Source organism: Ixodes scapularis, unplaced genomic scaffold (genome assembly GCF_016920785.2).
Source record: "Ixodes scapularis isolate PalLabHiFi unplaced genomic scaffold, ASM1692078v2 ptg000323l_1__unscaffolded, whole genome shotgun sequence".
Classification (NCBI taxonomy): Eukaryota; Metazoa; Arthropoda; class Arachnida; order Ixodida; family Ixodidae; genus Ixodes; species Ixodes scapularis.
The window spans coordinates 1,893,807-1,905,447 of NW_024609965.1; the positions used below are offsets into that span (position 1 = coordinate 1,893,807).

Consider the following 11,641-nt stretch of genomic DNA (forward strand, 5'->3'; position numbering starts at 1 on the left):
TTTTTTTCATAATAATGATAACTTTTTCACTGCTTTAATACTATTATAGGAAGGTCAAAGTTCTCTAAAGATTTGTTTTATTTAAACTTTATATCATAAAATAAATATTCTTGAATCGTTCACATTTGACATTAATTGGCCAATTTTGAATCGAGCTAGCTTTCGATTTACCATTATTTAATGCATCAGAAATATACTAATGAAAAGCTTTTATCTAAGCCTATTTAAAAAATATAATATTGTTAATTTATATATTTTTATCTAAAAGAAGCAAGACTCTAAAATGAGAACAAAAGCTAAAAGTAGAAAATTCTACGTCACTTTAAGAAAATATATTTTTTTTATTCTTTAGAAATATATGAAAAGAGTTTCATCTGCTCTTTTAAATGTAAACATACTTTTTTTACATATAGCGTTCTGTCATACTAAGGCGTTCCTTTGAAAAGAAATATATTTGAACCTCTATTCCACGACGCCTATCTCTGTGGTTTCGTTTATCACTTAAACGTTAGATATTTCTGTAACATGGTCATAGTTTTTATTTGCTCTCAAATCCAAAATACAGTTAAGAAAAACTTATACATTGATAGCATTCATAGTATTATAAGGAAGGGGCTCTTTTCTTTCAGTTTGCTTACTCTAGTAAACTGCAGAAATTGAAACTGTCTTAAATGTTTAGGCGTTGTCATGTGAGATTAACAAACATTCATATAGGAGAATATAAAAGTTTCACGTGAGTTAAAAAGGCGACAATGATTTTTCTACTTTGTGCAAATACCGTATAGAACGAATCCCAGATCTTAATGACCCGTAAAACACCCGTTCGTTTTTCACCACAAGCAATCGGAGTCTCAGAAAATAATTAAAGAAAAACGAGCAGTGTTCACCCCCTCAACTCGCAACCAGAAAACGCAGCCGCGTTATCTTGAGCCGATTTTATGGCGCAAATGTTGATCATAGCCACGCACTGGGGTTGGCAAGGCACAGGACACGTGCTGAGTTCCAGACATGCTTCGGCTTTTGTTGTTATTGCAGCGAATGGACACGGGCCACTACCCGAATGCTTCTTGAGCAATTGACTACCACGAACCTAAATCGAGTGCCCACGCAATGATCGGGTCCAGTCAATGAGCCGCTTTCAACTATCGCCACTGGGGATACTGCGATTCCCCAGTTACGTCATCAAGTTTCGCAAAGGAGGTGAATGAAAACGCTCGCGGGTGGCCTTGGAATAGACCCTTTTCAAAAGTATGTCAGGCAACATTTGTGGTCGACATTGCTTAGACACGAAGTGCGCGATTAGATCCCGAACCTCGCCGAACGCTGACGCAGTCCTTGCGTCCAACACGAGGCAAGTCGAGTGGACGCCGAATGGTGGCGTCCACTCGAGTAGGTGAACAATCAATGGAAGACAGGCGTTGACGCGGACTTTTGAAAACGGTTTATTACACCACAGCAAAGGAGTTTCTTGGCCAAGGGAGTCGCGTGAGAGTATCCTTGAGGTCCACTAGTGCCAGAAAGCTTGTGTAAAGTGAAAAATTTTCCAATTGAAGACCGCTGCACCGTCCCTTTAATAGAGCCCGTATGGGTAAAACATTTCGAAGCGACGACCCTCCGATTACGTGAATAAGCTTGCATGAATTTGTTTTCTTCATTCGAAGAACTTCGTGTGCAGTGTAGATAAGTTGGGCTTGTTAAACCTTCCAAACTTCTTTACTGTTGGCACTTCTAGGTTTTCGAAACGAAACGTACGATTCAAATCTCGTAGAATGATATGAGGTGAACCAATCAGCTCTGATGGCATCGCGCCGCTTCTCTGCCTGCTTTCGCTTTTGTGCAATGTGCACTCCTTCCCTAATTTCGACTTTTTTATGTTTTTTTTTTTTTTCTGTTCAGATATAAGTGCTTTCAAGGTCCTCGAAAGCCACATGAGGCACTTTTCTTCGATGGAAAGGGGGAATGAAAGGCGAATGCACGGGCTGAGCGGGACATCGATATGCCGCCATCCTGTTTAACTCGATGAACACAGCTGCGAGTGTTGACGGCGGCAGTAGCTAGCGACGGTGCGTCGGCGTCAGGGCCGGCTATCGCGAGAATTAATCGGAGATTGCGTGCTTGGCTTCTTATCTACTACAGTCGTCATCTCGAGCATTCGACCTACAGCGTTTGGGAGTTAGCTAGGGCTAGACTGACTAAGCAAGGTCATCCTGGCTTCCTTATCTTTTACACTCAAAGTACGAATGAGCAAGAAACTTCTAGATGTAGAGAGAAGATTCCCTTCACTCATTTACTCGGCAGTATGCGCCTTCCAACACTTGAATCACCTTCACTCATCAATGTTTGCTACCTGAGACGTGAAGTTCGGCCTCTCATCCCAAACCCACTCAGGTGTTTTAAAGGGACGATGCAACGATTTTTGTATTTTGCGCAAATACCGCTCAGAACGGATCCCTGACGTTAATGACCTGCGAAATACCCGTTCGTTTTTCACCACACGCAATCGAAGTCGCAGAAAAAAATAAAGAAAAACGAGCAGAGTTCACCCCCTCAACTCGCAGCCAGAACAAGCGGTCACGTGATCTGGAGCCTATTATATGCCGCCAATGTTGATCATAGCCACGCGCTGGGGTTGGCAAAGCACAGGACACGCGCTGAGTTCCAGACATTGTTATGGTTCGGCTCTTGTCGTCATTGCAGCGATTGGACACAGGCCACTACCCGAATGCTTCTCGTGCTATAGATTATCACGAGCCGAAATCGAGTGCCCACGCAATGCTCGGGTCCAATCTATGAGCCGCATTCAAATATCGTCACTGGGTGGTACTGCTACCGCCCAGCTACGTCATCAGGTTTTGCGAAGGAGAGATTGAATGAAAACACTCGGTTTTGTCCTCGAAATTACAGCGCAACAAAGGAGTTTCTTGGTCAGTGGCGTTGCGTGCGAGTAACGTTGAGTCCCACTAGTTCCAGTAAGCTCGTGTAAAGAGAAAAACATTCCAATTGAATATCGTTGCACCGCCCCTTTAAGTGCGATCGGAACGCCCAACAAACGGCATCCTGTCGAGGCTCAGAATGCTGTGCAAAGTGGTCCAGCGAGGAACACGACAAGAAAGAGTGCTTGGTAGCCGCCATGCTTTTTCTCGAAGACACCGGAGGGCGTTGTTTGACGAGCACGGTTTCTGCTCGTCCGACGGTGACCCCTGGCGTCTGCGATAATTTTGATGTAAGCAATGTTGCATAAAACTTTTAATGAAAGAATAGGCCAGGCATGAATGTATTGTTTGTACTTTTTGATGCTTGGAGCTTATGGATTGGGATAGGAAGATAAAGAGACTATCTCAAAATCGGAAAAAAGTGGTTTAGTGCCCCCGTTGAGTTGTACGGAAGAGTGACCATTCCGTCATGAACGTGTAGGAATTCCGAAACTAGTAAAAAGAGGAATCACATAAGAATCGCAAGAGATTTTAGAGGCTATAATTTATTGAATCTCAATTGGGACATGACCTGTGTATCGAATAAAGACACGAGCCGTCGGGTAGCGATTGAAGAAAATAGGATAAAGTTTAATGGTGCGTCCCTTAAATAGGCCAGCGGTGGCGCTGCCCACGATGCAGCAGTTTGCCAGAGTAGCAGCACCGTTACACCTCCCTTTCTTTATGAGGGATGGCGAAAGCAGTGAAGTTACGGGTGCTGCTGAAAACGCCCGTCGTACCACAACCTTGCGGGTGGTTGTTGCGCACGTGTTCGTTTCGCGGCAGTTCCTTGATCTGTGGAAAGCTGCCCGGTATCCACGGGCGTGTGTGCCATGAAGTTACTCTGCGCAGGCGCTTGAAGATAAGTTTCTTCACTTTCTGCTGAGGGGCCGGAAGAGTAAGCACGTTCTGTGGCACGGGGCTCGGGGTGGTCTGCATCTTGCACAAAGTCTTCGTAGGTGGGACGGAGGTGCACCCAGTTTCTTCTCAATTCTTGTCCATCTTCCGTGCTTACTATATATGAACGTAGAGCTACACCTCGTTGTACCTGAGCCTTTCTGTTCCACCCCCGATCGTCCCGGATTCGCACGACTTGACCCTCAGCAAGAGGAACCTGTGTAGATCCCCGATTGTGGCACTGGGAGCGCTTCTGTACTGGTGATGGGGCCCGTGGCGCAAAGTCGGGAATGGGAGACCGCAATCTCCGTCCCATGAGCAGCTGGCTCGGGCTCCGGCCATCGTCCAGGGGAGTTGATCTGTAATTTAACAGTCCAAACCAAAAACCTTCGTTGGCGTCAATCGTTTTTTTTTTTTTTTTCAAAATTCGTTTAATTATTTGGACTCCTCTTTCGGCGAGTCCATTTGAGCGAGGAAAGCGAGGGCGTGATGTTGTGTGTACGAAGTCGTACTTGTGACCGAAATGCCGAAACTCGTGTGAGGAAAACTGTGGACCATTATCCGAGCATAGTTCCAGTGGTATTCCATGTCTTGAGAATAAGCTGCTAAGCTTCTTCATCACAGCCGCTGACGTGACCTCTCGAAGTTTTTCGACTTCCGGAAAGTTAGAGAAAGCGTCATGGGCTACGAGGTAAGAGGAATCAGCATACTCGAAAAGATCAACGCAATTCGATTCCACGGGAGGTCAGGAACTGACCGCATAAGGAAGGGCTCACTTGGCAGCCTAAACGCATACTGCTGAAAAGCCCGACATCGCTGAACAAGAGACTGGATGTCTTCAGTAATACCAGGCCAGAAATCCAGTTCTCTTGCTCTGGCCTTACACCTGTTAATGCCGAGATGACCAGCGTGATTTTTTTAAGAATTATTTTTCTCATGCTGTGAGGAATGACAACTTTTGTGCCTTTGAAAATAATTCCTTCTGCTACCGTTAACTTCCCTTCAAAGACCCTGTATAGACCTTGAATAGGTCTGTGATGTTCAAGGCTATTGATTACTTGAGCAAGAGTTTCATCACTAGCTGTCTCAGCTATTAGCTGTTCCCGTGTTTTCCGACTGACCATACTGTATTCAACCCCTACAGCATGTAGTTCAACGTCTGATTCCGATTATTCTTCCTTCTTACTCTTTGAGAATGCTCTGGAGAGGGCATCCGGAACGACTAGATCCTTTACAGGAATAAACTTCAACTAAAAGTCGTACTTCATTAAACGTAGAAAAAACCTTTGCAATCGTGGGGGTCTGTCACCCACAGACTTCTTTGCTATGGCGATAATAACCCACTGTGGTCCGTTTCAACTAAAACCTTCCTCCCGCACAAAAACTCATAAAACCTCTCGAGCCCGTAAGTGACTCCCAGGGTATCCTTTTCAATCTGGGAGTACCTGGTCTCTGTATCTGACAGAGCTCGCGAGGCGTACGTCACTGGCCGCCACCCAGTTTCCTGCAGTTGAATCAATGCAGCTCCTAATCCGTATTGCGACGCATCTCTCGATACTCTCACTGGTTTCACAGGGTCAAAGATCGCGAGTGTCGGAGCGGTCACTAGGAGTGTTTTCAGGCCCTCCCACTCTGTTTGATGCGCCCCAGTCCACTGAAATACAGTTTGTATGTCACGTAATAAGTTTGTTTTGGACGACAAATTAGGTATATACTTGCCAAAATAATTTATAAATCCCAACAAACGCTACGCATCATTTTTGTTATCTGGCGTCGGAAAGTCGTGGACACCCTGAACTAGGGTTGGGCTCGGTTTGATTCCGTTCTGATTTATCACGTCTCCTAGGAAAGTGACTTCTTTGCAAAATAACTTGCACTTCTCTAAAATAAGTGCGAGACCTCCTCGCGTTGCTCGGCTTAACACTGCCCGTAGGCGTTCGTCATGTTCGGCTTCGGCTCTTCCCCAGACAAGTATGTCGTCTATATACACACGAACTCCCGGCAAACCTTCAAGTATTTCTGACACCGTTCCTTGAAAGACTTCAGGAGCTGAGGCAATTCCAAAAGGTAGCCGCGTGTACTCATACCGCCCAATCGGAGTAGCGAACATGCAAATGTCTGCGGTCTCATCGTCTACCGGTATCTGATGAAAACCGGAGTTAGCATCTAGGGTAGAAAACCACTGTGCTCCGCAAAGTTCTGCCTCATTGTCCTCGCGTTTCGGAAGCTCATAATGCTCACGCTTCACCCATTCATTATATGACGAGGGTGTAAGCACACTCGAATGTTCCCGTCTTTTTTGTGGGCAATCACCAAAGGGCTTACCCAGCTGGTGGGCTTGTCAACTTTCCGGATGATTCCGGCGGCTGTGAGACGTTGCAGCTCTGCCTCCAATGGTTTTCGCAACGCTTGAGGAACCCTCCGTGCTGCTTGAACCGGCTGGGCTCCTTCCTTAAGCACCATGTGGTAGGTTTTCTTGATGCAGCCTAAGCCATTGAATACCTCAGGAAAGTCAGAAATGACTCCGTTGGTGTTGTCGCTAACCGCTGATATTCGGTTTACCAAACCGAACTGCTCGCAGGCTTGGAGTCCCAAAATCGGAGTGCGGGATTTCTTCACCACAAAAAATGCCAGTAGGCCTTGCTTGTTGTTGAATGACACCATCGAGCTGGCTTTTCCTTTATGGGAAATCAAACCGCCGTTGTAGCTTCGCAGGTCTGCAGCGCTCTTTTGCAGCACAATGTTCTTTCTGGCACGCAGCAGCCACGAGAGCGGCAGTAAGTTTGCTTGAGCTCCGGTGTCCACTTTGAAGGAGATCTCCTTGCCAGCCACAGTTGCCGGTGCCAGCCACTCAGAACCACGTCCTTCACTGCACCCGCTGATTTCAAGAATGTCGAATTCTTGGCTGCCTTGACTTTCTTGTTCCTCGATGTTTTTTTACTTCATGCACTCGGTCCGTCTTGCAACAAGCCTCAAAATGGCCTTTCTTGTTACGCCTTCTACAAACTTTCCTTAAAGCTGCACAAGTAGGGCCCCGGTGAATTAAGTTGCACTTTGCGCACCAGTCTTTCCGTTCGCCTTGATTGTGAAAAGAGACTCGCCCCTCCGACGCTCTACCCTTAATGAGGTGGACCGTTTTTTTCTGGCTCCTCCCATCCCTTCATCTGCTTGGCAGCTATTTTGTCCGCTTTGCACATTTCCACAGCCTTTTCTAACGTCAGATCGGGTTCCCGAAGAAGTCTTTGGCGCGATTTCTTGCTTGCAGTTCCATATACGATTTGGCCTCGGATTATTGACCCTGTCAGCATCGAAAACTCGCACGATTTGGACTTGAACTGCAAGTCGCGATAGAATTGCTCGAATGGCTCACCCTCGGCCTGGATGCGTGTTCTGAAGACGTAACTCTCATGCGTTTCATTCTTCTTCGGTGTGCAGTCGTCCTCAAATCTAGCTACAACTTGAGCGTACGTCGCTTGCTCACCGAGCTGGAAGGTGCTGTAGACCTCCTGGGCCCCTTCTCCAGCAACATGAAGGAGCAGCGCTGTCTTCTGCCGATAGTTCCTTTTAGCGGTGGGTTCTGTTGCCGTCATGAAGACCTTTGGCCGCAGCTTGAAGCGACGCCAGTTCTCGGCAACATTGCCCGTCAGCTGGAGCTCTGTAGGTACTCTTAATCCTTTCATATCCCCCTTCTGGCACCATGTATCGAATAAAGACACGAGCCGTGGGGTAGCGATTGAAGAAAAGAGGATAAAGTTTAATGGTGCGTCACTTAAATAGGCCTTGTAAATAGGCCAGCGGTGGCGCTGCCCACGATGCAGCAGGTTGCCAGAGTACCAGCACCGTTACAACCTGGAGGATATCACTGCTACGTTTCTTTTTGCCGCTAGTTTAAGCAGAGCAGCCCCCTCCCATATTTAGGACGGCGTAAAAGTACAATGACGTGGCACATTGTCCGTCAAGAATGCTGAAAAAACATTTACCCTTAAATCTCCAGAAATAGTCCACCTAAAATCGAAATCAGTTGAAAGTAAGCAGTGGGCTACCTTCCGGTGTGCGATCAAACAACCTAGAAAAAAAATGCTAGTTTGAGATATTGGGTCCTGCGGAACTTGTAATCGAGGGGATGGGCGATGAACCAAAGACAAATGTTCTTTCGAGTCCGCAATGTTCGCTTATCTCCAGCTTTGGCTAAAGAACACCATTTCTGCCGAGGTCACCATTGGCCAGGGCCCTGCAATTACCATAACTGGGCTATCATTCGGTATTTTTAAAGACATAGCAAATCGCGTCAAAAACAGGGGTGAGTTATTTTTCAGTGGTAGAGCGTCTCCCGGGATTTTACGGCAAACTTTGTGTTTATTGAAACTGTGAAGCTCTTGACAAGCTAAGAATCCGGATGCCACTTGTTCAAACTTCAGGTCATAACGGTCCAGTCGTGGGAATGCCCATCTTTAATTTATATGAATGTTTATCGAGCACTTCACAGCTCTGAACCACACAATCGCATTTGTCGCCTAACAAAACATATAATCTCTTACTCCGCTTTTAATTCCCCGCAGGCCCGATGGGCGGCCCAGCTGCTCGCGGGCAAGTGCAAGCTTCCACCGCATCACGAAATGTACCAGGACATTGCAAGACAAAGAGCTGCACTGTGGCTTCGTTTTGGAAACTCGTTCGATACCACCATATACGTTGATTGGATGGAGTACATGGATGATCTGGCGGACAAGATGGGCGCCAGTCCCAGGATGCTCAAGTACTTCTTCACCGACCACAAGCTGTTCCGTGCCCTACTGGGGCCTTGTGTGCCATACCAGTTCAGACTCGAAGGCCCTCATTCATGGACTGGAGCACGAGACGCCATCTTGGGATCCCAAATGAGAGTGCACTATCCGTTAAATCGCAACTGCACGAGCTTCCAAACAGAGAAGCGCGGCGCCTCGATGTTTTACATACTCCTGTCCGTGATTGTTCTTTTTATCGCATTCTTCGTTTATAACTAGAGCATCAAATATTATATCAGTCGTGCGTCGACCTGCTGGAGCACGCGTAATGGCTCTTTGTAGCCCATGAAGTGTTCTAGAAGTGAGTGAGGGCTCTCCGAGGTATGATATTTTAGTAAATATGAAAAAATGCCATTTGCATTATTGATTCAAAGAGTAGAAAGTTTCAGGTGACATTTTCGCCTCACCGACCTGTCGTGTTTTATTAGCATCGCCAAACGGCGTGCGCGAAATGAGTCTTCGCTTCGTTCAACAACAATGTAATATCTCTCTCCAAAACCGGATGAAAAAGCTGCAAATATGAGTGAAATAAATTTTCCTTGCGTACTTGAGGAAGGATGCACAGTAAAAGTATCGCCGAAAAAGATGGCAACAAACAACAATTAAGAAAAAAATGTCTTAAGTTTACATTTGCTGAAATATTTATATAACTCTGGGATGGTCTAGAACCCCGCTAAAGTTGTAGCCGGCAATAAATAGAAAATACTTAAAGCGGCAGTCTAAGAGATCCTGTGCTTCGCCCTGCGGAACGCCAAGTTATGGCTTTCACTCCCCTAATTCTTTATATATATATATATGTGTGTGTGTGCCCGGGTTTTATATGTTAACGCCCCGCACGTAATTTCAACATTAATTCGTGCTCTAACAATTAAAAAAAAATAGTTTTTTTTGCGTTCGCAGTATCGAATCAGTGAGAAATGTTGCCAAATATTTATTGTCTTGTCACTGCTGCTGCTCCCTTGTTTCACCGAAAGTTAAAAACACGGCAGTATAGTAAAGCGTGTTTTATATGCAACGAGAATCAGCGACTCCAACCTGGAACACTGCTTCATGTCTCAAGTACCCCGTGAGTCGGTATACTGACGATAGACATCGGGCGCAGCAACCGAACTTAATTAGAGAATCCATTGCTCGGTATAACATGATATGATATATGATATGGTATATCTACTTTAGCTTAGGAGAGCCGCGACGCCGGAGAATGGCAAATCGCCCATACCCTGACGGCGTGCGGCGCCGCTTCTAATGACGAATAAATTGCATGTGTGGTGTGAATGATGACGATGATGATGGGTTGATAAAGAGGGTGAAGAGGAGCGTCAGGCCCAGCGGTGTTCATCGCAACGGTGGTTTCGCGGGGTCGCCATGGGCTGCTGACCTCTAGCAGGCCTCCGTGCTTGACAAGTTTGCAGACGATCCGACCAAATTTCCGGTGACGCAGGGAGTCCAGCGCTCACGTGGTGCTGCTCCGGGAGTTTTCGGCGGTTTTGGCCGGGCGGCTGTCTTCGCGAAAGCGGTCCCCGGTATCTCCCAGTTTGCGGTCGAGCTTGTAACCGGGCAGCTTGAGCACCTTCTCGATCGAAGACGTGGCGGGTGCCACTGGTCTGGTTGGCTTTCCGATGACGAAATGACACGTCTTCTTTTTTCTACTGTCTTTTTACTCTGCACTCATGTTTCGGGAAAGAGGCAGTGAGCTTTGAGAGACCGACTGTTCTCCGTTCACCCTTAAGGCTGGTTTAAGGGGTATTCACACGAGAGAGAAATCCCTTAAGGCTTAAGCGGAGAGCTAAATTAGCGCTACGTGATCGCTCGAAGGAGCGCTCATGTGGCGCTTCCTAGCGCGTGATGTAGCGCTCGGTTTGCGCTTCACCAGCGCTCTGTTAGCGCTTCAGAAGCGCTTTGTTAGCGGTCTGTTAACGCTACAGAAGCGCTTTGTTAACGCTCTCACGCTCCTTGTGCCGTGCTTGCTGCTGCGGAACAGCGCCTGCACGGCGATTCCTTTGTTGTTGTTTTTCCTTTGGTATTCAAAGAAGAGGAAATAAAACAGCCGCTCTCCAAGCAAGGGGTCGGGCAGGCAATCCAGAGCCATGGACTCTGAGCGACTAATTGATTGGGTACGACCTCATCGCTTTTTATTGGATGCGGGTGACCCTCGTTTCAAAGACACGGAAATAAAAATAATCGCCTTCGAAAGACCTCTTTGTCTCGGTCCCTAAGCTTGCGTACAAGGTTCGCCGGGTACCCGTCGATATCTCGGTGGCGAAAGATTTCGCGCACCCAGAAGGCTCTTCTGGGCGTTAAGCCGTCCACACACATATGCACTAATCGCGTATCTAAGAGCATGTGTCGCATTTCTATTTCAGCATCCTACATGTCCGCCATGGTGCTGCTGATGCACACCCAACTCCAGGAACCGGAACCGCAGTGCACGCGCTAATCCGCAGCACCGCGATACAAGAAGCGCTAGTGACGCGGCGCTACTGAAGCACTAACAAGGCGCTACTGGAGCGGTAAAGGTGTATCCACACGACAGACCAAAATCGCTGTTTTGGTCCGCGGGCCGCGCATCACGTGATCTTACGTCATCGGTCTTTAAGGTCAGCCGGCAGTCCGCGGCCCGCGCTTCTGAGAAATGCCAAGCGACGTTTCTCGTCCGGACCTTGGCGGCGGACCGCGGCTTTTTAAGTATAATTGAAGCGCTAAGTCTGGCAACAAGCTGACTTTTCTTGTTTGGATTGGAATCCAAATCCAAAGTCGTTTTCTTTTGGTGCCAACTGTTGAAGACGAAGAAGACGAACTTTTTGTTGTGCGGCGATGCAACTTGTTACTTCATCGCGCTCATGGAGCAATTCTACGCTCGGTAGGACAATAGTCGCGACGACTACTCAAATAATCATCTAAAGATGTCCCCATGCATCTTTCGGTTCACTTAAGTCCTCCTCGTCCTCAATAGTCAACGCCAGGGCCACTGTGGCCAAAGGTCTCGTT

General features: G+C 47.1%; 1 protein-coding gene across 1 annotated transcript in view; it reads left to right on the forward strand.

Annotated features, from left to right (window-relative positions):
* LOC115330889 (flavin-containing monooxygenase 5-like) overlaps positions 1-8,874 on the forward strand; it is a 103,447-nt gene extending 94,573 nt beyond the window's left edge. The window contains exon 6 of the mRNA XM_040212714.1: positions 8,429-8,874. Coding sequence (XP_040068648.1) covers positions 8,429-8,872 — 444 coding nt within the window. The 3' untranslated portion in view covers positions 8,873-8,874. The remainder of the gene's footprint in view (positions 1-8,428) is intronic.
* Positions 8,875-11,641: the final 2,767 nt, after the last annotated feature.